General features: G+C 33.1%; 1 protein-coding gene across 1 annotated transcript; it reads right to left on the bottom strand.

The window, feature by feature from the left end:
• Positions 1–1,123: 1,123 nt before the first annotated feature.
• Positions 1,124–3,527, bottom strand: LOC108470233 (ribosome-binding factor PSRP1, chloroplastic). Its single transcript, XM_017771514.2, has 5 exons — positions 3,078–3,527; positions 2,590–2,733; positions 2,214–2,501; positions 1,578–1,686; positions 1,124–1,490 (listed from the first exon to the last, which is right to left on the bottom strand). Exons 1-5 carry the CDS (start codon positions 3,375–3,377, stop codon positions 1,360–1,362), a joined length of 972 nt encoding a protein of 323 aa, XP_017627003.1. The 5' UTR covers positions 3,378–3,527; the 3' UTR covers positions 1,124–1,359.
• Between the last annotated feature and the right edge of the window lie 12,077 nt (positions 3,528–15,604).

Genomic DNA, 15,604 nt, shown 5'->3' with positions numbered 1-15,604 from the left:
AATAAAAGATATTACAATAAGCACCAAAGAAAGTACGTATGAAAGAATATGAGAAAATGAATATTTTTGAAGTGAGTTCTCTTGATTCCAATGTTTGGATATGTCTCCCTTAAGCCCTCAAGTGTTTTTGACTTGTATTTATACATTTTAATCAGTTGGAAGACATTTGGAGCCATTGAAAGCATTGATTTTATTGGAAGACATTTTGAGCCATTGAAAGCATTGATTTTGTGCATTAAATTTAGTCTGCGGGGTCAAGTTTCTATTGACTAAAAAATAGCTATTAGAAGAATTGAGGTCTTGAGACTCAATACTAGAGAAGTATCAATAGCATGTTGTTCTCAAAAAGCCTATGGCATTGTCTTTAAAAGTCTCGATACTTCAAAAAGTCTTTAGACTTGTATCTGTATAATTAACATCAATATACATGACTTTGATCAATGTATGCTAAACAAAATCCAATAGTTTGCCCCTCCAAATAGTCCTTTTTAACTTATAGTCGAATCTAATGGACAAGCAGACACCATGTTTCCTAAAATGAAAATATTGCAATTCAATCCTTAAAAATGATAAAATTATAAATTAATATATAATAAAATTACACTTTTAACCCTTTAAAAATAAAAAAAAATAATCTATTTTGTTCTTTTAAAATGATGAAATCATAAATTATCATATGATAAAATTATATTTTAACCTCTCAAAAATTTATAATTAAATTTTCACCGCTTAAAATTTTTTTAAGGTTCACTCTTGCGTAAGTCTCCCATCCATAATCTTCCCATTCCTCAAAAAGCCGACAATTCTTACCAGAACAGTTGCCTCACTCCATGTACAAGGCCAATGCTGAGTTCGCATCTTGCATAAATATGGCAGTGCGACCCCAATCATCGATCTTCTTCATTTTAAGAAGAAGTCCATCTCCTTTGTAATTAGATGAAACTCGACCATAAGCTTGAAAACTACTTCACTTTATGCTTCACCTGTACTGAAAGGCAACCTGAAAACGTTACAGCGTAACAAAATCAAAGGTACCCTCACAATCTGCACAAGTCGAGCAAATGCACAGGCAGAAGGCATAACGATATCCAATTTATCAAACTGAGAAAAAAATTCGAGCAAATTAAGATGTAAGAGATGTTATATAGATTGCATGGTGATTGTACAAATATCATTATTCATGTATCCCCCATACTTCAGGCAATGATATTTTTAAACCCCACATGATCATCTTCGCTTAATCTTCAACCTTGTACTATGTCTCTCTACATGCCTAGACCTTCATCTATAGTGTTGCCATGAAAAATCCACAGATGAACAGAACAGCTTGCAACTTTCTATCTCACAATCTCAGACAACCTATTCCACATAAGAGTGTTCTTTTGCAGATTCGACCACCAGCGGCTCTAATTTCTCAGCTTTACCATTTCCTTTAGGTATAATGAGTCCGTACCCTCCAGCTTTCCTTTTGTATAAAATATTAATCTCACCTGTGCCGAGCACATAATATAATACTTTTCATTAGCTCATAACAGTTAAGGCTAAAGAAATGAACGAGGGCTTGGAAAACTTCATACCAGTTTCTTCATTACGGAAACCATAGAAGTCATGATCAACATTTTCCAGCTGTTCAACTGCTTCAGAGACAGTCAGTGGTGGCATCTCAAAGTATTTTGTCCGAACAATCTGAAACATTTGTAATGCAGGTGCGTTAATGGAGAGGAAAAGGAAAAAGAAAACAAGTGCCAGCATCAATTTTGAAGGGGCTGTATCAATTTGTTTGATCATCTTTCTCGACGCAAATTAAAGCAAGAAAATATGGACAAAAACTCATTCAGAATTTCTACTAATAACCATCATACATGTTACAACGACACCTTTTGCAAAACTAACAAAAGATATCAAAATAAACAATAACACCCGCAAATTATTTCCTGTTGTTTTCTTTTTCCTCTATCCCAGATTGAATAAAAGTTGCATACCCAATTAGGAAACGAAAACCATAAATGCCAGTCGATGAACTCAAAAGAAGAAAAGTTTTAAAAGCCCCTTAATATAATGTCATGCAGCCGAGCATCTAAGTAGAATAAAGTTTTAAAAGCCCCTTAATATAATGTCTTGCAGCCAAGCATCTAAGTAGAATATATGAAAAATATCTGCAAGAAAACTAATTCCATAAACAGATCAATAGGTTAAAAGTTAATGAAATAAACCTCATCTATAAAGCTATCATCCTCCTGTTCGGGAACCGCTGCTACATCATCATCTGCTACTACCTGCTCGGGAACGGCCTCTGCATCATCATCTACTACTACCGCCACCGGTTCTCTAACTTTTGATCTACTGAAGCCTTTCATGTGGCGGCCACGATCTGATTCTTTCTCCTTAATCTTCCTTAACTTTCTTTGTAGAATTGAGGACACCAAATCTATACTCCCATATACTGTCTCAGCATCTTCTTCTGCTCGAACTACTCCATGCTTCTTTGTAAACAAAGTCACCTTCAAACAAAAACCCATCAGAGCAAAAAGTAAGCTAAGTGTCTAAAATTCAAAATGCAAACATCAAATATCAGGACTGGGAAAGTACCTCACATCTTCGAATCCTGGGACCTTTCCCAAGTTCTCCCCCACGAACAGACAACCTAACATCAACTTCTCTCACCAGATGGCTATGTTTCTGAACTGCCTTACCAACCTTCTCCTCAACATGCTGCTTAACTGTATCTGTTAACTGTATCCGATGAAAACAAGTTTATTACAGCAGAAAAAACCTTCTCTAAACTTTCCCACCATTGAAGTACAATTTCTACATGGGCCTTATAATAAAAATCAATTAAATCAAAACCCAAAGCAAATATAGATGCCAAACTAAGTGCTTCATTAATCATTATGATGTAGATGGTCTTTCACATGCTTCAAGTAAAAAAACTTGGGCTTCCAATAGGAAAAAGACGCATCATCAGTAAAACAATGAAGGGCTACAACTTAAACTAGGAAGAGAAATCTCATTGTTGAGTAAAAAAGCTTCTTTTTTTAAAAAAAAATAAAGTAAATGATTAGTAAGAGTAAATTTACTTCGAGATTTTTCCCTTGTATGATTAATTTGACGGAAGCGAGTGGACCGTCCCATGACATTCGAACTGTTAGTGAAGAGTTCCTGATTTTTCTTGGTTCCATCTCAACGCACTTGAAATAGTTCCCAATTGGGTTGAAGAAACTGGATTTGTAAGAAGGTAATGAAGGGATTCGAGGTTTTGTGAGAGTGAACATAGAGATCGATGAAGAAGAGGATGAAGGACTTGAAAATGATGAGTCAGAGACAGAGAGTGGGTGGTGGAAGCTTGTTTGAGAGGAAGCTAACAGAGTCGTCGCCATTTCGACAAGGAGAGCAGGGTTTTGGATGGATTGAATGAAAATGGAAGAAAATACAAGAACCTGGTATTAGGCAAATACAAGGGGGGAGGGGGGAATTATGCCGTCTGGCTTATGGATAAGGACACGTGAGATGGCATGGACTAGATATTTATAAGGTGTAATCAACAAAACTCACAAAAATAATATCACATATATATTTTTTAAATTTTCATCTTTTTTAATATTTAAAAAGTATCACATAAGTTGCAGGATTCGTGTCTGTAAATATACATTTGAAAGTTGATTTGTTTTATAAATAAATAGCTCAAATTTTCAGATTGATTCATGTCATCCTTTTGCACTTGTAAATTTTATTTAATTCTTAGTAATTTTGTTTTTTTAAATTTAAACCATAAAGAATTTCTCACATTTTTATAATATATAATCCATATTAATTTTTCAAAATATATTAAATATGAACTGGAAGAACATTTCCAATAATTATTTGCCTTGAGATAAATACATAAATTAAGGATAAAGGTGGGATGGATAATGTAAATGGGACCATTAATTGAGTTAGACGGGTGTTTCCTTGTCTTTTTAGATACATCTCTCATCTTTTTCCTTGTCCGGCAACAAGCTTGTTAAATTTGTGTGAAAGCAATATAATATTGTATGATTAAGATAATTTACAATTTTATATCCATTATACACACAAATAAAATTTAAGGTAAACTATTAAAATATTACTTTTGTTTATTTTAGATTATATTTTAATCATTTATGTTTGAAATATTATGTTCTAGTCACTTTCGTTAACGTGTTGTCACATTTTAATCATTGGGTCGTTAATTGCCATTAACGACGTAACATTAAGTTGACGTGGCATGTTAAATTATCATTTTAAACAAAAATTTTAGATTAAATTATACAATTGATCCCCATATTTTTTCGTTTTAAACAATTTAATTTTTTTCTTTTATATTTTTTAATTTTTTTATTTATTTTCCATTCCCTTCTACTTCTTCCGCTATTTTTCTCCCTTCTACATCTCTTTTAACGTAGCTTTTCTATGTTTCCCATTTATAAAAATGAATGGGGTATACTAATAAAAATAGTGTATATCATGTTAAATAATGTGTGGACATTGCATGAAAGTGTAAAAAGCACAAGAAATTGTCATAAAAGGGGTAGTCCATAATGCAACATACAAATAGAGTAGTTATGACTTGTGTTCGTCTTATGCGGGTTCCTAATAGGGAATAATGTCCGTCAATGGGCGAGGTCTGCTTGCGGAAGTATCCGTCAGCATACTTTAGAAATAGGAAATTGAGTTTGCCAAATGTGGCGTGTCATTTAATTAGTCTATGTCATAGCCTCACGTGTCAGTTGAATTTTATTGTGAGGATATGCTATCGTGGAATTCATTAAGTTCTTATTAACTTGTTTAGTTTTCTTCTTCTTATTTTCATGCTTTTAGATTGGATGAGTTGTTGAAAGGATTGAGCCAGATCTAAGGCCTATTTTGTGAGCCATCTATTGTTTTGTTTGTAACATGAAATCGCTGGGGAATAGGATAATTGTTAGTGTCCGGCAGTTTAAATCTAAAGAGTTGTATTTGACATGTTGATTTTTATTTCTAGATTCTTATGAGCAGTCTTGTTAGGTTTCACGCCAAACCATTTTGAATGATGTTGATTAGCCAGCAGTGAATTTTAAACTTTGCATGAGTGCTATCTCATTTTGCGTTTTATACCAACCTGCCAACATTTATAAGGTGTCCGCCAAATGGTGTTTAACCATAGTCTGGTTATAAGCAGAGTATTATTGTTTTTAAAGTGTTTTAAAAAATTATCATATATTATTCGACATTTTGGGGTTATCGCCCATTGCATGAATTTTTTGCCGAGCTAAAGTATTCAATTGTCAAATAATTTTGTTAGACCAGTCGGTTTTTAGTTGTGACGCTCCATACCCAAATCCGACGATCAAGTCAGGTATAGAGTGTTACAAGGTAAAACTTGATATTCATTAAAAGTTTAAGATTTACTTTTAAATATGTAGTTTGTCGTGTAGAGCGGAAAGGAAAAAAAGGATTTTAAATATTTAAAGACATAATCTAGGAATTTAGATTTTCTTTCCTTCTAAAACAATTTTTTTTCAAAGATAAAATTAGAAAATATATATTTTTTGTTGATTTGACCATGATATTATAAATGTCATCTTCCTCATATTCACATTTAAAAATTTAAGATATTTTGACATAAAACACAATTAAGGATACTACTTTAAATCAATTTTAAAAATGAAAGATTGAGAGTGTTTATTTTTCATATTGTTAAGATGAAATGAAAACATTAATTCATTTTTCTTGAGGACAATAATTTATTTCAAATGACATTCACGAAATTGATCTTGAAGGAGTATTCAGATATATTCTTGTTTATTCCTAACAATTTTTTGTTTAGTTATTCCTAATAAATTTGATATACATTTCTCCTTTTGCAACAAAACATTTAATAGTTACTAAAACAAGATCAATCTTTTGTATCTATTATATAAAAGTAAGAAACATTGGTATTGTAGCTAGGCTGTGTAATCTGCCTACCTTAGCTGCTATATATATGCACATACAATATCGAAGGGCCTCCGGGGAGGCTAGAGAGGAAGGAGAAAACAAAAGAGAGAGAGATTAAATAAATAAAAATGCGTTTTCCTTTCTTTCAATTTTTAAAAGATCAAATTATAATATTTAAATAATTTGTTTGGGTAATCCAATTTAGAGAAAAATATATTTTATTAATTTACATATTTAAATGGATGATTTGTGAATTGATTTAAGATTTAAATCCTCCCAATTATAAAAAGTATAAATTAAAATAATTAATTTTAATTTAATTTAAAAGGATGCATTCAAAAGGTTCAACCAGCATGTCCATTTAAAATTTATAAATTGTATTACTTAAAAAAAATATAAATTGTAACTGATTTACTTGCCATTTTTTGTTTATTTTTAAGATAGATAGTAATCATATCTTACCAAAAATAAATTCCTTATTTTAAATGATATATTTAAAATAGTTGGTGACACCATTGATTTAAAATTCATATTCAATCTTGAATAATTATAATACATTTAATTTTTCATAATTAACAAAAAATTAAATAATTATAATTTAACAATTTATTTTAAATTATGCATGTTTGTTTTAGGATCTATGTTTAGGATTCGTGGCTTCACTTTCCCCCAACAATACATTTTCTCCTTATGAGTGCTATATGTCTTACCATTGTTGTAACACCCCTAACCCTCTCCGTTGTCGGATTAGAGTCACGAGCATTACTAACGACTCAAACAATTAATTCAATCATAATCAACATATAAACTAACTAATAACATTATAACATGCAAGGGTAGGTCACGACAATCTAATTCTTTCATGCTAGATTCTTATACATTCGAATAATAAATTATGCTATGCATTTCTAAACTTGGTCTTCCACTATCTATACTCTTATTACTATTTATACATTCCTAAACTTAGTCTTCCACTATCTACACTCTTACACTATTTATCCCTTCTAAAATGTCAGAATTCGGATACATATAAGACTATTCCAATTATTAGCATTAGAGTATAAATCCATACTCCGTCAATGATTATCTTTTTAATCTACCTTCGATGATGTTAGTGGAATGCACTTAATTTAGGTTTGCTAATCCACTCCAATTCAGAGTAAAAGTTACTCTTATAGCACCTATTACGAGTCTACGGGACCCTAAAAATAGTTTAAAAATAGGCAAGGACTAATTTGAAATAATTCTAAAAGTTTAGGAAATAATTACAAAAATTTTGATTTCAGGGGTCACACACCCGTGTGGCTAAGCCATGTGCCTTACACGGCCGAGACCGTGTAACTCTCTGACTTGGGTCACACGCCCATGTGTGTTGCCTGTGTGTGACACATGCCCGTGTGGCCAGGTGTAACACCCCTCGCCTATGCCCGATGCTGGGACAGGGTTCGAGGTGTTACCTAACTTAAACTCAATCAATCACACAAAAATCAGACTGTAAAATTTCAATCAATTTAAAACTTTTCTTTTCACAAGCAATCTATCTCGTATAAGAGCTTATGAGGCCCAAAACATAGATTCGGAGTGATTCGAAACTCAACCGAGACCTTATAAAAAGCTTAGAAAATTTCATGCATCAAGGCTCTACACACCCGTGTGGGTATAGAACACACGACCGTGTGCTAGGGACACGCCTATGTCCCGTACCCGTGCCTAAAAACCTGGGCATTCTGCCAAATCTACACAGCCCAGCACACACCCGTGCCCTATAACCATGTCCTTCACACGGTCAAGACACACAGCCGTGTCTCTTATCCGTGTGCTACAAGCATGCATACTGACTTTATGACACGGCCTGGGCACACGCTCGTATGGCCTGCCATGTACTAAAATGACTTGAAAGTTTTAAGTGCAGGGGACGCACGGCCATAACACACACCAATGGGTGTGAGCCGTATGTCACACACGGCCTAGACACATGCCCGTGTGTCTTACCCGTGTGGATAAACTAGGTTATTTCCCAAGCTATTTTGTCACCCATTTTGTACAACCTACACAAGATCATGTCAATATACAATTTTCACCCCGAAAATCACCAATTCATTCAAAGAAAGAACATTATATGCATTCATCAAAATGAATAATGGCCATTATTCCAGGCCTAATACAAAATGAAGGGCTTTTATCTTAAACCAAAATACATGAACAATTTCTCAATAATACAACTTACTAGCCTAGCCTTAAACATGCCACAATCAAAAATATGAATCCAACTATACCAGATATAACCGATGATAGTGTGATTGATATCTCTGACTTCAAGGGATCCTTGAGTAAATTGGCAGTACTGAAAGAAAAGGGAAAGGAAAGAGAGTAAGCATAAAGCTTAGTAAGTTGTATATAATAAGTATACAACAACATTTTCACCATTTGCCATCATGCTTATAGCTCAAAGGTAAACATAACTTAACTTACACAAGTCTCAATTTCTAAATTAAACTCGTTTCTCATGCTTATCATATAGGTACCTGTAACACTCGTAACATGATCATCCTTTCTTTATCAAAATTGAACTACAACTTTCACCATTGAACCGTTTTGGGATACTACTTGATATTCTATGAACCTTCGACATAGGATAAATTGCCGATGCCATGTCCCAGACATGGTCTTATACTGGCTCTCATATATGCGTGCCGATGTATGTCCTAGACATGTACACTAGCACAACTCTTAGCCGATGCATGCCCTAGACACGTCTTACACTATCTATCTCTGTCGAGGCCGATGCATGTCCCAGACATGTCTTAATCTGGCACTCATAATATGGCTGAAGCATGTCCCAAACATGTCTTACACTAGCCCTCGTCTAGATGCCGATGCCATGTCCCAGACATGGTCTTATACTAGCGTACAAATCACCCAACATCTTAGCACGAATATCCAATTCATATCCTAAAGTTCAACGGGATATTTCTACTATCTCAAATATTACAAAGCATTCTCAGTTTATAACTTAACAATTCGTACAATATCAATTCAATAAAAATATGAATAAAAGTATTAACAATGTAGTTATACTATTTACATACAACTTACCTTGGACTACAAAAAGTGCTTGACTAAACGGCTTAATCGGATTGCTTGGCTTTGCCTCGATCTAATCTCGGTCTTGGCAAATCTTGATCTATATTAACAATATACATCCTTTTAGTTACTAAACACAATTAAGCATTCATAAATTCGCAACTTTGATAAAATGACCATTTTGCCCTTAGGCCTTGGGAAAATGACTATTTTACCCCTATGACCGAAAATCAATTTTTATCGAATTTCTTCATATTTTTAGCCTAGCTAAACTCTTTTTAGAGCAATCCCAAATTCTCACTATATCACACACTTATTACTTAATTTGCAACTTATGCAAACTAGCCCCTTTAAGTGTTTTCATGCTAACACCTTTCACAAAAGTTGTTTATAGCACAACTAGGACTCATATTTTCCATAAAAACTCAGCATATAACACAAATACATCCATGGTAAAATCCTAAACTCTTGACTATTTTGTAAGATATCACCCTCATTTGAAAGCTCATGCTTCAAGGGTCTCAAAAATATAAAAATCTTGAAGAAAACTCATTAAAATCACTTACTTATGAGTGCTTTAAGTTGCCACAGATTTTTGAGCTTTCAAACCCCATTTTAGCTGATATTTTCTGTGGTAAGAAGAAGATGAGAAGGTGATATCATCTTTCCTTATTTTATTACTATATTAGTCAAATTAGCCACCAAACCCAACCAAACTTGGACTTTTTGACCAATTTGTCTCCCATGGCCGGCCAAGCATTGTAAAAAGGGCCTAATTTCCCTTTAAATACTCCAAATTTTTATTCTCTAGCTATTTAACACATTTGGGTACTAAAAGGTAACTTTTTCCTTTTATGAGATTTAGTCCCTTATCGCAATCGGGCTTGAAAACATTAAAATTAACTCACTAAATTTTTCATGCACTAATATAATCATGCTATAATATCATAATTATAATAAAAATAATTTTTCTAACTTCGAATTTGTGGTCCCAAGACCACTGTTTAGACTAGGCCTAAATCGGGTTATTACACCAGGCCGTGTACACCCAAAAGTACCTTAACACTCAAGTTTACCAATTCCTACTTACTTGGGCACTAAGCAACTAAATTACCAATCGTTTAATCTATTCAAAACACAATTAAAATTGAAAAAAATACACCAAATTTATCACCTAATATGCCTAACCAATGTACCCTCATTAGTACCACATTTTATATGTTCAAATACATCAACAACACATCACACTTACCATATTTGAACTAACTTTCAAACTTCTAAAGTTACCAAATATGAAACTAAGCACATGCCAAGCATTATGCTAAACTACCAACTTTAAACTATCACATACCAAAATATAAACTAGGTTAGCATGCCAACATAGCCTCAACCACAAACCATATACACATTTAACCAACATTTCACTAGCAACTAAACCACATCTTATAAATGATATCAACAAAATACTCCCTAGGTACATGCCATTACAAAATGAAATATCACCACACTTGAGCTTGGGATTTGTGATTTGATACTGAGTCGACATTAATTCGAGCAGTACCTAGCCTACGCATGGAAAACAAAATTGCATGCTGAGTAAAACTCAGTGGTATTTCTATAATCCGAATAACATAAACTTGATGTAAGTATTTAAAATGTAAAATGCAACAGGTAAGCTATGTTCATATGTTTCAATTCAATAGTATAATTTTTTCTCATTCCTTATTCACATCTACTAAGATTTTCATATGTTCAAATATATAAATATATATAAATGGCATTTCATTTAACATTTGAATATATAATCTCATGTAATGGCATAATTCATATCTTTGATCAATACTTGAATTCATTCAAGTTTCATATCTCAATTCATCAATTCATGTTTCATTTTTCATCTCATAATCATTTATCATATTTGCCATTTCAATATTTTCTCATCTCATATTCATTTCTCATCTGTGCCATTTCCATATCAATCACATAAATTATTATTTTATTTTCCCCTATTACCCAATGCCTCATCGGATAAATCTAAAGTAATAACTGCACCCAGCGCTATATAAATTGACATCTAGTGTCTCATCGGTTAAACCGAAGCAAATTGGCACACAATGCCTCATCGACTCGAGGTCGAAGTAATCCCTGAACTCTTCCTATCCTATGGCATGCCATCTATATCCGACTTAGCCCGATATAGTTAATATGGTTTCATTTCACTTTTCAATACAACCAATGTCTCAATTTCATGAATATATATCATCACATATAAGCATATAATCAATTTGATAATAATCACTTTTTTCTCAATACACATATATTCATAATCAATATATTTCATAATATATAAAATCAATCCATTTCATTTCAATTATGAATTTAATTCAATTCCCAAGTACCAAAATACTCACCTCAAATGCTTACCATATGCAAACAACTATATATGCAATAATCTACTATTTAATTCGAATTATAGAAACACAGACAATGTTTTTTTAGCTATTCAACGTCGATTTTATCCTTCCCCTTTTTACTCGAGGATTCTGGTATGACGTTAGCAACGGAATAAATAAATTAAATCACATTAATACTACACATTTCAATTTCACATTAAATTTCAATTTTCACACTATATTTTACTTATTTATCAATTTAGTCCCTAAACCAAAACTAATTTTAACCTTCACAATTAACTTCATATTTTTATACTAATTTCAATCTAGACCACATTTCACTTCCTCTTTTTCAATTCGACCCCATAATTTCAAAATTTTCATAATTTAGTCCCTATTATTCAAAATCAACAAATAATTCCACAATTTAGGCCTTTCCCATTTCTAACTTAAAAATCTATTTATTTAATCCCTAATATTTAAACTATTCAATAATGTCAACATCTAAAATCTTGAACAATAATAAAATTACAATACGGGTCGGGTAGACCTAAGTATTAGGATTTCAAAAATATAAAAATTACAAGTGTAGGGACTAAATTGCACTAACCAATTTAGATTTAAACTTCAAACCCTCAAATGCCGTACGCTTCTTCTCCTTTTCTTTTTTTCTTTTCTTTTTCTTTGTTTTCTAATTTGCATACATTTCATCTCTTTTTTCCACTTTCTGTAACACCTCTCACTCGTATTCAACACCGAAATAGGGTTCGGAGCATTAACGAACTTATAAAATAATTAAACCACTACTTAGCATACATTTCTCCAATTCATGCATTCATCATTCAATCTCAATCAATTTGTCCCTAATACGAGCCTACGAGACCCTAAACATACATTGAGAGTGGTTCGGGACCAAACTGATAACTTTGAAAACATTTGGAGCACTTATAAAATTTTTCTCAAAACAAGGGACACACGCCCGTGTGGCTAGCACACCCATGTCACAGGCCGTGTGGACATTTGAAATGGGAGCACATGGCCGTGTCCCAGCCCGTGTTTGACCCCGTGTAACTCTCTGACTTGGGTCACACGGCTAGCACAGATGCCCGTGTGGCTAGCCCGTATGCCCTAAAATTGGCCATACACGTCCGTATGCCAAGCCGTGTGCTAGGCCATACCAAACCTGTAGGGTATACTGACTTATGCCACATGGCCAAGCCACACGCTCGTGTGTGAGGCCGTGTGGAGCATACTGACTTGGTTTCTAATTCAACACCAAGGGACACACGACTGTGTACTTGACTATATGTCACACATGGTTGAGACACACGCCCGTGTCTCCACCTATGTGGACAAAAATAGGCTATTTACCAAGCCATTTTGCCACCCAAACTTGGCACACCTGTACAACTCATATGGCACAAAACATAGCATCAAAAAGCATATTATTCAATTTCAAATCAAACATGATTTATACCATTTCAAACACAAATCAATACTAAACATAAATACCACATTATGCCATCTAAATTCATACCAATTCTTATCTTCTCAAATCATCAAAATGACTATTAACAAATATGCATTATTTGGCCTAATTTCACAAGCATACCAATAACCACAAATCATCCATTTGACACTCATAACACATATTACTATCAATCATCACACAACCATTAACCAACTCAACTCACAAGACAAAATCATATATATATACATGATTCAAACATGCCAAATATACCAAAATAAGCCATCACTCATAGCTATATATACATACCAAAATATAAACATTTACAATACTAATTCATATGGCCAAAATCATTATCAAGTCATAACTCAAAATGACCAAAGTCCCTATACATGGATATACTTAAAATACCAAAGTTCTTTGGTACCAAAGGATAAATAGATAGTGTGAAGCGATCTCTGACGATCCTCGAATCCGAGCTAGCTGTGGTAACACTATAAAACACAGGAAAAATAAATAAAGTAAGCTATAAAGCTTAGAAAGCTCGTATGAAATAAACTTAATGCAATATCGTAAATATAATTCAATAATTTGAATATACCAACATATAGCTTACATTAATTAACAAACCTTTCAAATACTCAATTATGAGAGTATACACTTCCTTTACAAGTTTCCTCAATTTGAAACTTATATAATTCATGTACGTACCTGTATCATCTAACATCAATCTCAAACTCATCCACATCTATCTTTTACCTGTTGAACCATTCGGAGTAGAAGTCGGATATTCAGGAGTCTCGTACACTAAGCACTTATACCATGGCCCAAAGCCAAATCAAGGTAGCTTATACCTAAAGTACTGATATCATAGCCCGAAGCCAAATAAGCTGATATTTATGGCCCAAAGCCAAATTGGTATAACTTGCACCCGAAGTGCTATATCATGGCCCGAAGCCAACTCAATGTATCCCCTAATGACATGTCACTAGTATCCTAAACTATTCCTAAGATTCAACCGGAATTTTGAATGCCGAATTTCTATCGATTCAATGTTGAACTTATCCAAAGTCTTGTATTCACAACTTATACAGTATCAAAGCATTTAAAATACATTTATAATGAAATTTATCACATACAAACTTACCTCAGGTTCAAAAATGATGATATTGGTAGATTAATCGAGTACTTTGTCTTTTTCCCGATCTAATTCCTAATTCCTCTTTTCTTGATCTATATGATATCAAATTCAGCTCATTTAATTATCCCTCTATTCAATTTAGTCCAAAACACACTTCAAAGTACATTTACACATTTGCCCCTAATATTTCATGTTTTTCATAATTTAGTCCTTATTTCGTAAAATCACCAATTAATGAAATTCAAAATAAACCCATGCTACCCGAATTACTATTATGCCATTAGTAACCAACATTTTTCAACTTTTCACGCATTTAACCATATATTTTCACATTTTCACAAATAAATCCATATTTTGCATTTTTTACTCAAAATCACTTTACAAAATATGTAAATATAGCAACAAGATTTCATATTTCATCATCAAACATCAAAGAACACATATTTTCATCAATGGCAACTTTCAAAATCTTTAACAACTTTGCAAAATAGTCCCTGGGCTAGCTAGAACTAGTTGCAACGATCACAAAAATATAGAAATCATTAAAAACGGGGCAAAAACGGACTTACAATTGCACAAATGAGCTTGGTCGAATGAAAGGAATAAAAATGGCTTCCTATAGCTCTAATTTTTAGTGGTGATCACTTAATAAAGATGATGATATTATGTTATTATGTATTTAACTTATTAGTTAACCAAATTACTAAATTAGTATTAGTTATAATTCATGAAAACCATATAATGCATGACCATATTTGTCCACTCACAACTAAAATGGTTTAATTACAACATATGGACCTTAAAATTAAGGTTCTATAGCTATTAGACACCTTTAGCTATTAGAACTCAAGTTTTACGCTTTATGAGATTTGGTCTTTTTTATCAAATTAACCATTCAAACGATAAATTTCTTAACGAAATTTTCACGCAATCACTCAATCATGCTGTAAACATTAAAATAATAATAAATAAATATTTTGACTTCAAATTTGTGGTCTTAAGACTACTATTTTGATTTGACTAAAAACGGGTTGTTACAACTCTCCCCCTTTAGGGATTTTCGTCCCTGAAAATCTTACCAGTAAATAGGTTAGGGTACTATTTTCTTATTGCTTCCTCAGGTTCCCACATAGCCTCTTCAACCCCATGACGTTGCCACAAGACTTTCACCAAAGCTATGCGTTTATTTCTCAACTCTTTAATCTCTCGAGCTAGAATTCTGATCTGTTCTTCATTGTACGTCATATTAGGTTGAATTTTAATCTCTGACGGATAAATCACATGTGATGGATCAGATCTATATTGATGTAACATCGACACATAAAACATGTTGTGAATCTTTTCTAATTTTGACGGTAAAGCTACCAGATATGCTACTAGTCCTATTCTTTCAATGATCTTATACGGCCCGATAAATCGCGGACTCAATTTGCCTTTGCGACCGAAACAAAGTATTTTCTTCCACGGAGATACTTTCAAAAACACTTTGTCACCGATCTGAAATTCAATGTCTTTTCGTTTCAAATCCATATATGATTTCTCACAATCTGAAGCTGCTTTCAAACGGTCGCCAATTACTTTCAC

Source organism: Gossypium arboreum, chromosome 8 (genome assembly GCF_025698485.1).
Source record: "Gossypium arboreum isolate Shixiya-1 chromosome 8, ASM2569848v2, whole genome shotgun sequence".
Taxonomy (NCBI): domain Eukaryota; kingdom Viridiplantae; phylum Streptophyta; class Magnoliopsida; order Malvales; family Malvaceae; genus Gossypium; species Gossypium arboreum.
The sequence above is the reverse complement of the archived record's forward strand: the minus strand, read 5'-3'. Positions and strand labels throughout refer to the sequence as shown.

Excerpts from the sequence above, each read along its gene's own strand:
- LOC108470233 (XM_017771514.2), bottom strand. The coding sequence starts at position 3,377 with ATGGCGACGACTCTGTTAGCTTCCTCTCAAACAAGCTTCCACCACCCA. Across the intron at positions 2,734-3,077 it reads TACAAGGGAAAAATCTCGAA|TTAACAGATACAGTTAAGCA; the intron begins GTAAATTTACTC and ends CATCGGATACAG. Across the intron at positions 1,491-1,577 it reads TTTCCGTAATGAAGAAACTG|GTGAGATTAATATTTTATAC; the intron begins GTATGAAGTTTT and ends TGCTCGGCACAG.